Source organism: Alligator mississippiensis, chromosome 1 (assembly GCF_030867095.1).
Source record: "Alligator mississippiensis isolate rAllMis1 chromosome 1, rAllMis1, whole genome shotgun sequence".
NCBI lineage: Eukaryota > Metazoa > Chordata > Crocodylia > Alligatoridae > Alligator > Alligator mississippiensis.
Genome location: NC_081824.1, coordinates 25361067 through 25379898, shown reverse-complemented (window position 1 = coordinate 25379898; position 18832 = coordinate 25361067). Strand labels below are relative to the sequence as shown.

General features: G+C 43.0%; 1 protein-coding gene across 3 annotated transcripts in view; it reads right to left on the bottom strand.

The window, feature by feature from the left end:
- The window catches only part of NBAS (NBAS subunit of NRZ tethering complex), a 385077-nt gene that overhangs the window by 73262 nt on the left and 292983 nt on the right, over positions 1-18832 (bottom strand). For all 3 annotated transcript variants that reach the window (XM_059729540.1, XM_059729533.1, XM_059729539.1), the window contains exon 47: positions 8006-8095. In XM_059729540.1, the coding sequence (XP_059585523.1) occupies positions 8006-8095 (90 nt within the window). The remainder of the gene's footprint in view (positions 1-8005; positions 8096-18832) is intronic.

Sequence of the window (18832 nt, the reverse complement as noted above, 5' to 3'; positions counted from 1 at the left end):
CTCTACTGCTCCATTTGTGCCTTGGCTGCTTCAACACTCCGGGAGCTGGGAAGAGCTGGACAAGGGCAGTTTGTCCAAAGCGTGACAACAAAGCACAAATGCATGGGTATGCATTAGGGCACAAAAGAGCTGCACAAATTTGTGCTGCTGCAAGCACATGCCCCTGCTTATCTGGACACATCCACAAATGTCTATGTATAAGCCTTTGGTTTTGCTCAGCCTTGTTACCAAAGCTGAAACACAAGATTTGGTATTTTAGTTGCACCTCAACTACAAGATTTTTTTTAAAGGCAAGAGAGCACTGAAATGCTTTCTTGAAGTAGCTAACACTTGGAATAACATTTGTTTTTTGCTGTAAAGGTATGAGGATACCCCTCTAAAACATGGTGTAATGGGACAGAATTGTAGATTTCTTTTCAAATACCAGGTCAAGCAAAATTCTCCAAGGTACAGTAATTACAAAATAAGGACCACGTACTGGGACTCGCACTATTTTTACTCCCTTTATAAATGCAGCATGCCCCCAGTAGACTGAGTTTTTACTTAACAGTAGGACAAATGTTTTCTTTAAAATTACACGTGGCCAGAACATTTAGATCACTGAACAGGTCCAAGAGAAACATATGGCTGTAGCAGGTAAATTGTCATCAAATTCTGGTGAAAGGAATGAAGCCATTTCAGTTTTGTTTTTTTCTTTACAATTACTGGGGTATAAAGGAAGTGTACAACCATCTTCCACTGGCATTCATTCTACAATAGCCAGATTATATATTTGTAGCATATTAGAGGGCACCAGACAAAGTATTTGTCTCCGTGGATTTTTGGATTTCACTGCTTACTTTAATATGTTGTAAATAATTTATTGTAAGACCATTCAGAAATACAAACAGCTTTAAATTAGCCCTTGAAACCTGTTTGAGTCCTAATCATATTTTCAAAGGTTTACAATGATGGCTTTGTCACCCACTCTTGATTAGAGACAAATGTAGATTTCTAAGTAACCAGTTTTGATGCTTGTGCTCAAATCTATTACGCTAAGTGAGAACAATTATTATAGGAGGGTATAAATTGACCAGTCAGGTCTCTAGATTTTCTTGTAGGCAACTCATTGCCACAAGTAGCAACAGTGTTTTTCAGGTAGAAGTGGTCTGCCCATGTCAGAAAAGTCAAATTGCCTATCAGGCAAGTAGTACTTGTAGCTCCCTTATTGGAATCCAAGATGGCTGCTATGAATTCACATTTTGAGCAATATTTCAGCCCCCACTAGGGTTAGAAAATTAATTCCAATGATGAAACAAACATTGTGTGCACCAAAGAGATCAATCATAACATTTTCATTGTGGTGGCCATACTGGATTCCAAGATGGCTGACACATTAGCATGTATATATCAACTCAGTGTAATTATAATCCTAGTAAACAATAATCTAACATTAAAACCCCACAAATTCTATCACTCTAAATTTCATAGCAGGCCTATAGTACTGAAAACTTAACTCAGGCTAGCCTGAACACAGACATTTGTTCAACTTGAGGCAACAGGAAAATGTAATAATCTAATCCAATGGTAATGTAACGGCAATACAATTGTATATATAACATTAATACAATGGGTAATTGCAGGTTTTCAGTTCTCTTCATTACTTGAATCCATTTCTGAATCCCTGTAGTTATTACACAAATTGCAACAAGCTGTCTTGTAGCACTTGCCGACATGAGTGCATGGCACAGTAACCTGTTTACACAAGCATGCTGGTCCCCGGCATTTTGTCTTGCACTTGCAATTTGTTATCCAAAAGGTATTCTACTCGTAACGGTTCAAGCATTTTTATGATAGGAACATAATCATCATTTTCAATTTGCCAACCTCATTAGTTAGGTGATGGCAATGGTGGATTAGATTCAAGTACACTTTGCCAACCAAGACTTTGATAATTAGCTCTACGTACACGGCGCACAAGGGAGTCGTATGTAGACAGAACGTTATCTGGAGCTTTTCCTTGATGGAATAATTTCACCCTAACATCCAGAAGGGTTGCCAAAGGTGTTGATGGCTGCTACAGCAACACAACCAACTTTCCTACACAGCTGTACAAATCCTTATCAGCATCAGGCCTACTTCTTAGACCTGCCAATAGATGTAGATGTTGAATGAGCAGCATTGAAGCAGTTTTCTTAGCATGAACACTGAACTGGCTGGTGGTGTCACAACCAGTCATGCTGTGAAATCAGAGATGCATGGACTGGCTCAGACAATTCTAACAAAGTATTGTGAACTGAAATTAATCTTACTGGGTTGCTCCTCTTCATCCAAATCTTAGGCACAAAACTATGCCAGAAAAGAAGGACCAGTATGTCTGGGGTCATCGCAGTAGAATAGTAGAGAGGAGTATCCCTGACTGACTGCAAGTTTGCCATATAAGAGCATTCTTGTGTCTGCCTCTCCTTGCTGTGAATGCAACTGTGAACCCTCACATGGGCTGGAGTGCTCTGCTTTTCCATCAGCAAAACCACCAAGAATGAGCACTGGTTCACTAACCTAGTTTCCTTTTACGACAAGGCCACCAATTGTTTAGATGCAGGAGTCGAAGTAGATGTTATTTATCTGGACTTCAAGAAGGCCTTTGACAAGATATTCCATACCATCCTTATAAATAAACTGAGGAGATTTGCCTTGGATGATTACACGGTAGACTGGGTAGTAAACTGGCTCAGAGTGTGGTGGTGGATGGGTCAGTGTCAACCTGGAAAGATGTGGGCAGTGGAGTCCCTCAGGGCTCAGTTCTGGGGCCAGTGCCATTCAACATCTTTATCAGTGATCTGGATGAGGGGGTTGGAAGCACCCTGTCCAAATTCGCAGACGACACAAAATTATGGAGTGTAGCTAATACCCTGGAGAGGAGGAACCAAACCCAGGCCAACCTAGACAGGCTGGGGAAGTGAGCAGAGAACAACAGGATGCAATTCAATAAGGACAAGTGCAAGGTGCTGCATCTAGGGAGGAAGAATTGCCATCATACCTACAGGCTGGGGGGCAACCTTCTCAGCACCGAGGCAGAAAGAGATTTTGGAGTCACTGCTGACTCCAGGATGAACATGAGTCGTCAATGTGATGAAGTAGTTGGCAGAGCCAATCGCACCTTGTCGTGCATCTGTAGGTGCTTCACAAACAGGTCCAGGGAGGTGATTCTCCCTCTCTATGCGGCACTGGTCAGACCGCAGCTGGAGTAGTGTCCAGTTCTGGATGCCACAGTTCAAGCAGGGTGTGGACAACCTGGAGAGGGTCCAAAGAAGAGCCACTCGTCTAATTAGAAGCCTGCAGGGAAGGCCCTACGAGGAAAGGCTAACGGACCTTAACCTCTTTAGCCTCTCCAAGAGAAGGCTGAGAGGGGACCTTGTGGTGGCGTACAAATTCATAAGGGGAGAGCAACATGAAGTAGGCAACAATCTGTTTACCAGGGGACCCCTTGGAACAACAAGGAACAATAGCCATAAGCTACTATAGAGAAGGTTTAGGCTAGACATTAGGAGAAACTTCTTCACGGTCAGGGTTGCCAGAATCTGAAATGGGCTCCCAAGGGAGGTGGTGCTTGCCCCATTCTTGGACGTCTTCAAAAGGAGACTGGCGCACCTGGCTAGGATCAAATGACCCCAGGGCTGTTGACTCTTTTCTACCCCCTGCCAGGGGCAGAGGGTAGGACTAGATGGTCCACTGAGATCCCTTCCGACTCTATGAATCTATGCCACCAGCAATTTTGCAAACTTTAACACGCTCTACTGTCTGGCTGGTTGAAATGTTTACAAATGGAAAATTAGTTGTCTTGACCCTGAAACCTTCTTCCATAAATTCAGCATACACTGTAAAAGCAAAATTCACTAAATCCTTCCTACAAAAAACTAGAACTCTTGGTCCAAAATGATACCTTTTATTTTGGAAACAAGAGTTCTAGTTTTTTGTATGTCTTTTTTGTCTCAGACCAATACAGCTACCAAGTACACCCCTAAATCCTTCATACATTCAAGATATACTGGACCCCATCTCATGTAATTGGTATGATCATGCTAAGCTATCAGTGGAAGCATTTCTTAAAAGGCACATAATGCTCATGCCAGTTTCCTTCACGTTCAGCCCTGATGAAGCAGAAAAGAGTATTGACTACTTCTAAACAGTTCATACAGTACTTGAACTTACCTTGATGGGAATGTCCTTACATAAATCTCTGAAGTAGAGTGACAGTCGTTGACAGATGAACTAACAGTTTTTTCACCACATTCCTTCCCACTTTGTAATCATCATTTGGGATCCAATATGGCTATCACAAGAGAAATGTTACTGTTGATCTCCTTGGTTCACACAATGTTGGTTTTGTCTTTGGAATTAATTATCTAACCCTGGTGGGGGTTGGAATGTTGACTAAAATGTGAGTTCATGGCAGCCATCTTGGATTCCAATAGGGTGGCTACATGCGCTACTTGCCAGATTGGCAACATGACTTTTCTGACATGGACAGACCACCTCTACCCAAAACATACTGTTGCTGCCTGTGGCAATGAATTGCCTGTGGGGTGATATCTGTCAGTCAGTCGGTCAGCCAGTCCATACTGACAACTGGGGCACCTCTGATGTAGCAATAGCTTTCCTCCATTTTTCATGTTTTCAGTCCTTGAACAAATAACCAGTTTTAATCCCATCCAGTCTTTGATGTTGGTGGTCCAGTTTGGGCTAGGTCTTCCCCTTCTTATTTGTCCATCCACAGCACCCTGCAGGACAGTGTTGGTAAGGGTGCTGGGCCTTCTTGTTACATGTCCAAACCACTGCATCTTTCTTCTTCTTATGATGATTTCAAATAAAGGTGTTTTTTTTTTTGGAAATTTCTTGTCTTATTTGATCTTTCACAGATTCATTTGTTCTATATGCAGTGTAGGGTATATGGAGAAGTCTTCTGAAGCACCACATTTCAGAGGTCTCATAATGCTTTTCCAGTGCCCTGGTGAATAGCCAGTTCTCTCAGTGATAGAGTTGCTGAAATGGCAATAGCATATAGTACAAGGGTGGGCAAAATGCGGCCCGTAGGCCAGATGCGGCCTGCCAAGCCATTCTATCCGGCCCGCGGGGCCCCAAAAAAAATTTAGAAAATTAATATTTATCTGCCCCTGGCTGCCTGTCATGTGGCCCTTGATGGCTTGCCAAAACTCAGTAAGCGGCCCTCCGCCCAAAATAATTGCCTGCCTCGATATACAGTAAAAGTTCTGTTAACCGGCATCTTATAAGATGGCAGTGCCCATGTGGCACTTCCGGTTTCTCCGAGCCCCCATGGCCTGGGGGAAAGCATCCTGTGCTGCTGAGCTCCCATGGCCCGGGCGCATAACAGGCTGTGCAGGGCTGTGCGAAGCCCGCCTCCCTGTCCCATGGGGCCTGCAGGAGGGCCGATGGTGCGGTAGGAGGGGCAGTGGGATGCCCCAGACACGGCAGGAGAAGCCGTGGCCCGGGCCACTCAATTAACTGGCATATTTTATCTGGCATCCCCCATTCCCAGGGGATGCCGAATAACAGAGCTTTTACTGTAGTAGGTGGAGTTTTGTTTTCTTTGTGATGTTGCTGCTAGTCCAGGTTTTCTTCAGTTTTGTTAGCTGTCCAGTGAGAATGGCTATTCTTGTTTTTACTTATTTTTAGGATGTAGAATCTTTTGTGGGATGCTCTGAGGTATTTGAAGTGTGTTACTTTTTCTAGGATGTACTTTATAGCTGTGTTGGTCTGAGACAAAAAGAAATACAAAAATCTAGAACTCTTGGTTCCAAAATCATACCTTTTATTAGACCAACTGGGAAATTGCAAAAATATATCCTTTTCTGCAAGCTTTTGGGCTCAAAGGCCCTTTATCAGGCTCTGGGAAAAGGATAGATGGTAAAAAGTCTCCATAGGTAGGAAATAAACTTCATTTTTGCATAGAGGGAGCTGGAGATGGAAAGCTGTCCCTCTGGGTCCTTGAGTGTGTCTTTGTGAGTAGTGCTGAGTCGCTCCTTGATGTGTAGATCAGGTAGAACTCCTTCCCTGTAGGAGTCAGATGGCAGGCAGCATATTTTTTTTTTTTATGATTTCCCAGTTGGTCTAATAAAAGTTCTAGATTTTTGTATTTCTTTTGGTCTCAGACCAACATGGTTACCAAGTACATCCCTGAAACATGGAAGATGCCAAATTTTAGCTGATTTTGGATTCTAAACTTCATTGCAGAACAACAAGAAAGATTTTGCACCTCCCTGCCTGCCATTGGACTCTTTCAGGGAAGGATTTCTACCTGATCTACACATCAAAGAGCAACTCAGCACAACTCACAAAAACACACTCACGGACCCAGAGGGACAGCTTTCCATTGATTTTTCCCTCCTTTTGAAAATAATTTATTTTGTTAAATTAATCGTTACATAACATCTGTGTTTCTTAGCAAGGAAGAAAAGGCTTTCCATAAAGCTTGTTGTTTCAGGACTGTGGATAATTAAAATTAGACAATTATTTCCTGTTAGAGAAGGTGCTTTAGAATAAACACATGCTAAATAGAGTCTCACAATAAAAGTAAATAGATAAGTAAAAACTGACTAATCGTTGTTGGCAAATAGTCCACTGTTTACTGTTTCTGCTTCTTAGTGGCAATGCTAATATATAAGATATAACAAATCTGTAAACAATGTTAGGTTATTCTTTTGAAATATTTCAGTCTCTTTTAAAAGGGGAGAATGGCACCAGGCAGAGTGCGATTTATAATTAATACTCTTTTATTTGTTCTAACAAGACAGATGGGAAAGTAATATCAGTCAGAAAACACCAATTTAACTTGTCTTGCAGCTCTAAAATAATAAACACTGACAGTTTACATTTTCAGATTGTAAGAATTTCAATTTTATTTAGTCTATTATTCTCTTAATCTACTATTTACCTCTGAATTTGAGCTAAATTAGAAATGGTGCTACCAAATGAGTGGCATTCAAACTGTAAATTAAAAGTTTCAGAGCTAAGAGGAATTGTGAGAACATTTCTGAACTTAGCATAGGTCAAGTCTCAATTTTGTGCACTCCTGTGAAGAAGTTTAGCACTTTTTCAAATTAAGTCAGAAACAGAAAACAAAACTGAAAGTATAAATGTATCAGAAGCCATATTGATTTATGTACCTGTTTATCATTTTAACACCATGAGGTTAATGGTTTACTCAAATTAAAGGACTCCAGGCAGCTCATTTCAAAGGCAGAGAAAATAACAGAATTCAAGATGACACTGAACTGGGTTGCTTATCTACAATGCTGTGTTACAATAACTACAGGCAAGGAACTCATTATAAATTACAATGGAAAACAATTAATTTCTTTATTCCAATTATTTACTCCATTGCTAGGATAAAGCTTTGATGATGTACACTGGATGCGTTTGAATGTTACACACATTGAATGAGGATCATTACAATTAGAGAATGATAAGAATTAAGTACAGTTGGGGGAGGAGAGGCAAAACACCTTCACTATATTTTTAAGCATAAAACTGTCAACATTTTAAAGCGTTGAAATTACAGGATGTGGACGTGGAACCCAGGCCACTAAGGTGGCAGGCTTCAGGGTTTGGAATCTGCTTTCAGTGAAATTCTGCCACTTTTACAGCCTGATGCAAACTTACCTTTTTACTGAGGAGCTTTATCAACCAAATGCTGGGATCACCATTGGTAATAACATTGTTTGTTCTAATCTTTAGAGAAAATTTGGTTTGGTAATTGCAACAGGTTGCAGAATACAGAGTACTCTTTGATTTAGTACTGGACTAATAACACTGAGGAGTGCCTGATTCAGCACGACAAATCATACATACAAAGACAAATTATCCATATTTACCTGCATCGACATTACATAAACCTGGACAAGAAAACATTAACATTATCAATATCATATTTCTATAGAATTGTGACAAAAATGATCTTGTATAGTGCTAACCAAAGGATTCCTGCCAATCACATATAAGCTCTTACCCATCTTCCACATTTGCATGGACTGCCGAAACAACGCCTTCTAGGACTTGAAGTGGATCTTTCAGTGAAGTCAAAGCAACATTATCCTCACTGTCAAAGAAGAATTAAATCAGTTTATACAAAACATGCCTACTTTAGAATAAAACTTTCTTGAATCTTAATGTTTGATCCAGACTGCACAACTGCAGGCCATGTGTAAACTTTTTGCTGTTCAGGGTAATTTTCAAGTTCGCTACTTGATTAATACCTCTTATCTTTGTGTCATAATATAAAGTGATGAACAGAAGAAAGGGGAGAAAAAAAGTACATGAGAAAAATAACTGAACAACTCAAATGAAGCTAACACAAAAGAAGCCAGAGTTAAAATGCACCAGACCACTTGGCTTTCCTCAGAGGGTTCATTTAAAATCTGGTCCGTGAAAAAAAAATCTCTACCAAAGTGTTCAGAAAATACTCGTTACTGAAGCATGCTGTTATACTGCATTGTGCCAACACAGACAAAATAGACTGAAGGCTTTGCATAAATCGTCACCATGTTTTCTTTTCAAGTATCATGCAGGAATCAAGATAGTAATTCTAAATCACGTAATTCATCAGGAAAGTTACAGTTGGGACACAGACTTTTCTAGTGTTCAAAAGTTGTTAAAAGTAGGAAAGATGAAAGTTTCAGTGTTTACACATTTTTCTCATGGAAGGAAAGTGCAAATCTTTTCCTACGAAGTCTAGGGAAATAAGCCTGAAAAATGACTGAACTCTTAAGGGAAAAATGAATTACACTAGCACTTTAATAAAGACTTCAGGGTCTTTTCATGCAAATTATAAAAGGGCAATGATGGTTAGGCTGACCTAGAATATCAATAGATCTGTCTATCTCAGGGCTCATAATTGTTGAACTAAAGATGGCAGACAGCTTGCCAAAGCTGCCTCAGGAGCCAGAGATACAATGCACATTCCCTGCAATTCATCAGCATAGTAAAGCTATTCTATTGCTAGACTGTGTGTCAACCTTTTGCTGTACTTGAGAATTATGATTCTTTAGCAACATGAATACATGTCAAAGCCTCAATGATTGCTCTGCCAAAGGTAAAATAACCTACAGGATACCAGGTAATGGAATATGCATGGACTAACTACAAGGCTTTGCACATTTACTCTTTACAGTTACGAAAGTTTCAGCCAATATATGATATGTTATTGCAGTGGGACACTTGTTTTAGCCAAGAGACAAATCAGGTGATTTTGAGAGGTACACAGGTGACATCTGAAGAAAGCATGGACATGTATCTTTAGAAACCTAAGTGAACTTTCTAGATGGAAGGTTTCTTCTGTTAACTGATGTTTAGCATGATGCTAACGGATGCTTCCTGGATACAAATTGCACCCTATAATGGTTCAGAGAAAAATAAAACAAACAAATGAAACAGAACAAAATCCGAGGTGCCTGTAAATCTGACCAAGTGGAAAATCCTTACTGATGCCAGATCTGACCAAAGGTATGACCCTACACACAGGAGAAAAAAACACTAAACAATCACATGAAGGATATGTTGAACCACCAGATCATCCACTCCGTGCCCCTCTTCACCTGTGGCCAATCTGACGCTTTAGAGCAGGGGTACCCAACCTACAGCATATGTGCCACAACTGGAATGGCCACCCTGTGTATGTGGCGTGCAACAGAGGGGCAGCCAGCACATACAGCAGGGAACAGAAAGCAAAGCACAAGATTGGACAGGAAGTACAAGGCAGGGAGCAGAAATAAGAGCAGCAGATCAAGGAGGAAAAGGGGACTGGAGTGGCACTCTAAAGAACATGGGTCCTAGTTTGTGGCAACTTGCCAAAAAGTTTCCCTACCCCCATTTGTGTAGTGTAGCTATCATTAAACTTGACAGTGCAAATCAAACTGCACATCTTGAGACGAGACAAGAAGTGGTTTGATGGACTAGTTTCTGAACAAGTATTTTATACCAAGGCCATATACAAACACAGAACTACAAGGAAGTTTTGTGCTGAGGAGCTCAAGGCTATCTTGGGCCGATCACACAGATGGATCCCTGATGTATCCATGGATACATTTATAATGTAGCAAATCTTAGGAAGGAGTCTGTATTTTGAAAAAGCTGGAGAAGTAATAAAGAACACACTGAACAACTTTGTATATAGCTGCCTGTTTTAACCTGATTAAAAACATAAAGAAAGCAAAAAAACCCCCAAAATAAAACAGACTCCCCACCCTGTATAGTCAAGATAGCTAAAACGTTTAAACTTAAAATTACGGAAACTTTTATTATGGGCAAACTTCAAATTTTCCCTCTTGTCAAACTGCTAGGTTTTTACAAACAAGCTTGTAAAATAAAAAGTTTACTCTGTTATACTATTAACATCAAATATTCAGTAACAGCTCTAAGAGTGATAAAAAACCTACTCTCAAGGAAATGAAAGATGGTTGTCTGAAAGAGCTGGGAAAGGGGGGTGGTTTTGTGGTTAAGGCACAAGGTTAGGAACAAGGAGATATAAGCCCTATTTCCAGCTCTTCCATAGGACTTCCTGTTATTTAGATTTCCAGTTATTTTAAATATGCCTTTACTGTCGATAGCCAAACCGTATAGCTCAGGAAATGGCATATCAACCCATTTTTGTTGCCTTAGAATTGGGGGGGGGGGGGGGGGGAAGAAGGAGGGAAACCCGCAACACCTCCAGGATTTGATTTTTCAGAAAACCTAAATAACTCCACTTGGAAATGCAGACACTCAGCACCTCTGGGAACCAAACTCAAGGTGAGATAAAATACACTGAAGCACCTGCCATTAGTGCATACTTCTGAAAACCCAGGGCTCAACTTTTTGTGTTTTGGTTATCCAATCTGTAAACCAGAGACAATACTTACATTTATTAATATTTGTGAAGTGCTTTAAGGCAATCATATGGAAAGGTTCTGTGCAAAGGCAAGCATTATCCCACCAGACAAACAGGGGAGTTAAAGAGTAAAGTCTAGTTATCCGTGGCACAGTATTTTAAAACAAACTTGAAATTCAATCTATTAACTGTAATAAAATAATGTTAATTTATTAAATAAATGAATGATGGGAAGCCAGTGTTTTTCTTCTTAAAAACCTGATGCTATCTGTATTACCTTAAAATATAGTTAGGGCAATAAAAAAATAATCACAATTCAAAAGACTTCTATATGACAAACAGAATCATTTGTCAAGTTCTCACAGCAACTATAGCTTTCTTGTTCCTAACTAATTAACAGCAAAATTGTCAGAAACTACTGACAGAAACAAACATAATTAATGGAACATTAGTTCTTCACGTAGATTATATGGTGTTTTATGTGCTTTAAAAAAAAAAAAAAAAGATACCTAGGAGCTTTAAGGTGAACGTTGCACGAGTCTGGCATAATTAAATTGGTAAAGGCTCATTTTGATTTCAGTTCAGTTGCAAAAAAAGACATGTATTTAATCAAAAAGTTCTTCAAGAGCAATAAAAAATTACAAAGAATACGTAAAAGGAGAATAAATTAAATACAACTAAATATTTTAGCCTAATTACATTATTCACCAAAATACTTGATGCCTTGTTATTTTCCAAGCCTTACATTCATCTTTTTAATACTCATGCAGTCCTTAAGCACTGGGAAATCAAAAACTTCTGCTTCGGTATCAAAATTTGGAACATTAACGTATCCCATGGAAAAATTGTGAACTGCAACATTAAAGAGCTACTATCATTTTTATAAAAATGACATTACTAAATTATTAAACTCTACTGTGTGCCATCCTTCAGGAAGACCAAGAAACAATGAAAAGTCTTAATTTCCCTTTTGGGGTTGACTCTTCCAAATACAAATGATCCCTCCCAGTAAATAAGACTAGACGCCAAGCCTGATCAAACTTCTCCTGTCTGTTGCCAGGTGAGCATGAAACTATGTTCCAAATGCAAGTCCCATTTAAGCCACATAGTAGCACTTGTGCTGCTAACTTTAGTTACTCCAGTGAGCACAGCAGTGGTTATCTGTGTTAGTCTGAGGTCAGGCAGAATGTAGAGCAGGGTGGCACCTTGAAGACTAACTGGTTCAGAGAGGCATGAGCTTTGGTAGGTAAGCAGGTTGTTGTCTATGAAAACTCATGTCTCTGAACCAGCTGGCCAGGTGCTACTCTGCTCTATCTACTGCCAGGTACTCCAAAGTTAATTACATGGTAACTTCAGTTACCTAATGGCGTTTCTACGTTTTGCATTTAATAGTCATTAGATAAATTGAGAGAACAGCAACGGGGCAGATGCAGGATGGGCCAGAAACCAGGGCATCTTCTCTCCCATAGGAACACAGCCAGACTCCCTGTGGCTTGCTCTTCTTCTGGACCCATATATCCTCTTCTCTTGGCTGCCCCCATGGTACAGCTTCAATGGAAAAAGTAGAGGCTCCTCTTTGCCCTGCCTAGCTATAGCTTAGTATAGGGGTGTTCAACCTTTTTTAACAAGTGTGCCCCTTTTGTCTCAAAGTTTCAATTCATGTACTCCTTCATATTTTTTTCTGTGTTTAAGGGGGGACAGATCGAGGTCCCCATGATGAGGGAGGGAGTGGGGCTGGGACAGGCATTGCATAGGTGGAGGGAGAAAAAAAATATGGGGGGGGGGCTGAGCGCATGAGTGCTCACCACCCCAGAAGGTAAGCCTGTGGAGAAAGGGGCCATGGGGGAGGTACAGATCGAGGCCCCTGCGGTGAGGGAGGGAGCGGGGCATAGGCAGGAGCAGGGCTGGAGTAAGTGGGGCCCTGGCCAGGTCAGGTGGTGGGGCACCCCCAGGCCTCCATTTGTCCCACAACCCGACACAACTGGGGCCCCACTCACCCCAGCCCCTACTCTTGCCCCGCTTTCTCCCTCACCGCAGGGGCCTTGATCTGCCCCCCACTCAGCAGTGAGGGAGTGAGTGGGGCTGGGGATTGAGCCCCCCACAGTGCCAGAGGGAATGAGGAAGGGGTAAATCATTCACCCCTGCCCCTGGCCTGCTCCCTCCTGCACTGTGGGGACTGTCCCACGACCTGGCCCAGCCGGGGCCCCATTTACTGTGAATGGGCCCCCGGCCAGCCCGGGTCATGGGACAATCGGAACCCTGCAGCTTCTTCAGGGGAAGGGGGGGGGCGCTCCTGCCACTGCGTGCACCACAGGGGAACCCGGGGGGGGGGGGGGCATGTGCTCCTCCACACTGTGCCCTGGAGGAGCTGCCAGGCTCCGATTGCCCTGTGACCCAGCTGTGCCAGGTCATGAGACAATTCCCACAGTGCAGGAGGGAAGAGAGCCAGGGGCAGGGGTGAATGACTCGTCCCTGTCCCACTCCCTCCTGCACTGTGGGGGGCTCTTCTTGGTGGGGTAGGGGGCCAGGCTGTGCTACGGCGGTGGCTGCAGCCACCCTAAAATTCACCTTAATCCACCCAAAACTCCTCCCAGCGCAGTCCGGCCCAACACCCTCACCAGAAACAGCCCAGCACTGGCCAGGCCCCAGCTGGCAGTAGCCCACAGCCCACCCTTCCCTGTGTGCTGATCCAGGGGCATGCACCCCATATGCTCTTCCAGGGGTGTGTGCAGCAGCACTGGGAGGGGGAGCTGAATGGAAGCCTTGTGCAACCCCACTTTCCTATGGCCGGTCATGGCTCCGTGGGCAGCTGATGGGCCTTGTGCCCAGCCAATCACGTGTCGCTTGTGGCAGGCACAACCCACACTCCATGCCATTCAAACGGGTGTGGGTGGGGAAGCACCGCAATGTGCTGCGTTGGGTCAGCAGCTCCTGGCGTTTTCCTCCCCTTCTCCCTCCCCTGGATAAGAGGTGAATGCGCTGGGGAAGAGGTCGCTGCTATGCACCAGGCACACACTCTCCCCACCTGCCCATGTGTGCCCTCTATGACTTGTCTAAGTACCCATAAGGGTATGTGTACTCACGGTTGACAACCCCTGGCCTAGTAGTTAGGGCACTTTGCTGAGATGTGGGAGATACAAGTTCAAAGACTTTCTGGGAACCCCAGGACATGGGTCTCCTACTTGCTAGTCCTAAATGCACCAGAGTTACAGGTATTCCTGAGTGGGATAAGTTCAATTATTCGCTGAAGTGGTCTGAAATACCACTTGGGAACTAGTTGTTGTGCTGTTTGCCCGTCTAAAATGGAGTTGACTTTGGACCTATGCTGTTTAATCTGCATGCATGAGTTCAGAAGACCTAAGAACTTTAGGTAAAATAAATCTATAATATGCTGTTCTGTGACATCTAAGAATCATGGACAGCTCATTTTATGTATCTTGGGTTCCTAGCTAGATGATCTTCTGAGACGGGATACAAAAATTATTCAAATTTACTATAAAACTACATGGCAGCCATAGAGTGGGTCTTGCTTTCTGATGTTTACTGTGCCACTGAAGAATAGATATAAAATATTTCCTACACAACTCAACCAAGCTATAAACATTACCAATTTCATAAATGTATGAAAGAGCTGGGTGGCAACTAATATATATTGACAATGATGACTTTCATAGGCTAACCCAAAAAATTGCCAGTGACAGGGTTTAAATGAAATATGCAGATACAATTCGATGGAGGAGATTATACTGTTAGTAAAAGAGACTCCAAACTAAATTCTGAGAAGTGGAACTAGAGTCACAAAGTAAGAAAATTGAAATATCTGACAGAATTTGACAGTTCTTCTAACCTGATATGGAATTAACTCAAATATATAGAATTGGGAAGGGACTTATTATATATTTTATCTTAAAACTGGTCTGTTTCCTAGGAAGCAGGTATGAGATAAATTTGGTGTTTTTATGGGGGAAAGTGGGGGTGATGTATATTTAACAAGAAAAATTTAAGCAAGCGAGAGACAAGGGAGATATTCCACAAAGGAAATCTTTATAGATGTCTCCTCTGTAAAAGTCAGTAAACATTTTCCATATGAAAAAACCCCTAAGTATTTTGAAAGGGCTTTATACCAAATCTGAATTTTTAACATTTTTGTAAGTGTAAAAAAAAAGATTTTTGTATTCTATTACAGTTGCAGTAAGATCTCATTTTAACTCTGGAGTGTTCCCTGAAACCTACTTTTTCACAAAAAAGGCCATTTGAATTTATAGGTAGGTGGTTCAATGGCATTCCTTATCATGAATCACTAAAAACCCAGAACCGAGCAACTAAACACTACGTTTTCCCTTGCCTTGATTTTCCAAATTAAATACCCACCCCAATACATTCAAACTTCCCCACTTTCCAACATTCTCTTCTTTCAAGTCCATTTGAAACCACCACAATGCATGGATCCGATTTCTTATAAATGCCCAAAGTTTCCTAAAGCACAAAACCTTAAGAGTTTTCTTTTTAAAAGTAACATTTACTGAATTCTCAAGCTTGGTCCTCCATGCAGGCAGCAAGAATTTTCTTCTTTATAATTACATTTTTTTTCCCAATGAACACAGAAATACACAGGAGTTTCACAAAATGATGTGGTTAGTAAGTTTCGATTTGTGCCATGCACTAGCTTGAATACTAATGTACTGGTGCATGACTGAGACACATCCAATTCCATTCACTTCAATGACATCAGTGTCAGCAGGCTAAAGAGATGCCAGGCAACAGCTTTTTGTAAAAATGCTTATTATATTTAAAAGGAAGCTTTAAAAAAATTTTTAAAAAGTCATTCCCATGGGTATTTTGTTGGCATGCTCCATATTATCTCAAGCAGGGGCAAACTATTCTATCTTGTATAGGTTTTTATTACATGCTCATCCTTTATGTGCACCTTTTAGTGTGTTACATTACTCATTAATTAGCACTAAGATTTTTGATGTTTTATCTTTTCTACAGAGGAATAAATATGTGTAGAGAACTCTTTTTCATAGTGTCAGGTTTCTATTTGATTTGATTTTCTTATTTGTAGTATACTGTCACGGCGGGGTCCTCACGGAGGGCCGTGATCTCCTTAAGGTCCCTCGCTCCATGTCAGGCCGGCCCAAGACACCCTCTAATTCTCGCCCGCCACGTCTTGTTGGTCAATATAATGTTGGGAGGCTGCCTTGTGTCTTCCCTGGGCACGGCTACTCGGGACCTCTGTACCCGCGGTTCTTCCGGACCCCCTGGGGGTCTCCCGATACGGTGGGTGTTCCTCGGACACCCTAGCCTTATGGGCTATGCGTGGCTCCTACCAGCCCCTAATACCACGCCCCAAGCCTCGCAGATGTAATAGACGTTGTCCGGTCTGTACGCCAGCTTCCCGGGCCTCCTCTCTAATGTGGCCCACTCTGGGCTCCCTCTCTCATGCCCAGCCTCTTGCTGGGACTCTCGTCTAGCCCACTCTGGGCCTCCCCTGCCGGTGTGGTTCTGCTCAGGGACTCTCTAGCGGGCCTCCGGTCCTATGGGCCAACCGCTCGGGCACCCTCTCTGACCCTGGCTCACCACGCTGCTACTCCCTGTCTTCTCGGGGCAACCGCAGCGCCCTGCCTCAGTCTGTGGGGTGTTACCGCACTAGCCCGCGGCCGGGCTCGCTATGCCCGTCTCGGGCTCCTCAGTAATTGCCCCTCTCTCTAGGGCTCCTCAGTATGGCGCTCCCCCTCTTTGGGGCTCGCCGTGCCCCCACGGGGCTTCTCAATCAGATCTCCCCTCTCCCTGGGGCTGGGGACTACGTACCCCGCAAGCAATCCGGGGTCTCAGTCCCCCGTCTGCAACCTACTGGTTGCGCCCGCGACCCACTGGCCGTGCTCCTCGCCGCCAGTTGCTCACGCCCTGGCATGCGAGCTGAGCCTTCCCTGGCGCTATGCAAATAATGTGCCCTCTTGGCGCTAGGGCACCCCACACTCTCTGGGGTCCCTATAATTGAGGCCTCCTCCAACCCCTACAGCCTCACCCAAGCCTCCGGGTGTAACAACAGAGCCAAACAAACTCAAGCCTCCTGGCTGCAATGCAAACAAAGCCCCCTGGCTAAACCTTTAGTGCCCAATCCTCTCAGGGCTATCATGAGCTGTACTTGCCCGTCGGGCTTCTCCCCATATCTCGGCTGAGGGAGCTCCTGCCTCTCCGGCTGCTGGCAGAGAACTGCCAGTCTGGCCTCAGCCCTGAGCTTTATAAGGGCCAGGCCCTGCCTCCTACAGGCAGCTGGTTCCCCTTGGTTGCTCCGGCAACCCGCAGCTGCGCTCATTACCTGAGCAAGCCTCAGCTGGGCTCGTTATGTCAGGCCAGGGTGCGCTCACTTGCTCCCTGGCAGTTTCTCCTCTCTAGGAGCAGGGCACCAAGGTGCCCTGCGACATATACATGCAGTATACATGTTACTGAGAATTTAGAGTAGAGAAAACAAACTGAAAAAAATGTGCCTGGACTTGGAATGGAAGAAGGTGAGGTTTCTGACTACCCTCAACTTCTGCAGAAAGAATTCAGTTCTGTATGTTGAACCAGCTCCTGCAAAACGGTCCATTTCTCTTACCCTTATTGAAAAATTACACCCTTCCAGGAGCGTTCTGAGTGACACTGTTCATTCCAGAGGTTTAGGTGATGTTTTAGATATCCTGGGCCCAAAACATGAACAATAACTTGATAGAAGTTAATAAAAATATTCTGTGAGAAACAATGTTAGAGAATGGAAGACAATTTTCTCTTGCTAAGGACAGCTAACATAGGGCTCCTGGTATCATCCCATCAGGTATCAGTGTAGGCTGTAGAGGTACTTCATCACTGATGAGGTCTTACTCATTAATGATGTATCTTGCAATTAACAGCATTAGCTTTTCATAGAATCAGAGGGAATCAAAGTGGGGCTGGGAGGGACCTCCAGAGGTCATCTAGTCCAACCTCCTTCCTAAGGCAGGATCATCCCTATCCAAACCATCCTATACAATCCATAAACTAAACTACAAAAAGCTACTGTCAACACTGACACAACACAGGCATAACCTGCCACAGATAAAGCTGGGGAATCATGACAGCTGAAGTCCTGCTTCTATAAAAAGTTGCCAATATATGCTCAAGAGACCTCAGGTAGGGGGCCAACCTTTCCATTACAGAGGAAGGAAAAAACCCCACAGCCCATACCAATCTAACCACGGGGAAAATTCCTTTTTAAAATTATTTTTAAAATGTGGAGAAATAAACTGCACACAACTCCAGATGAGGCCTAACCATTGCCAAATAGAGACGCACTATCACCTCCTGTGTCTTGCACCTAATGTTTCTATCAGTTGCCTTTCGTGTGGCTGCATCATACTACAGATTCATATTGAGCCTGTAATCTACCAAGACTCTCAAACCCTTTTCCAGTGCTGGCATCCAGCTGTTACCCATTTTATATTTGTATTTTTGATTACTCCTCACGAGGTGTAGCACCTTGCATTTGTCCCCATTGAGCTTCATCCTGTTAGCCCGACTTTCCAATCTGCTGAGATGCTTCTAAATTGTGCTTGCATTCTCCAACATGTCCACAATCCTTTCCAGTTTTGTGTTGCTTGCAAACTTGCTCAAGAAGCTTTCTATGTCAGCATCCAAATCATTAATAGACATGTTGAACAGCACAGGGTCCAGGACAGAACCCTGTGGGACTCCACTTGAAACCTCCTGCTATTCCGACATGGTTATGTTAATAATTACTCTTTGCTTGTGGCTACTGAGCCAGTTATCTATCTTGTGGTAGTTTTTAGTTATCTGTATTGTAGTATCTTGTAGTCGTTTTGTCCAGCCCACTTCTTTTCAATTTGTTTATGACAAGATTGTGCTGGACCTTGTCAAAAGCCTTGCTGAAGTCCAGATAGATTATATATAGTTGGGGATGGTCTTGTTTTGAGCAGTGGGGGTTGAACTGGT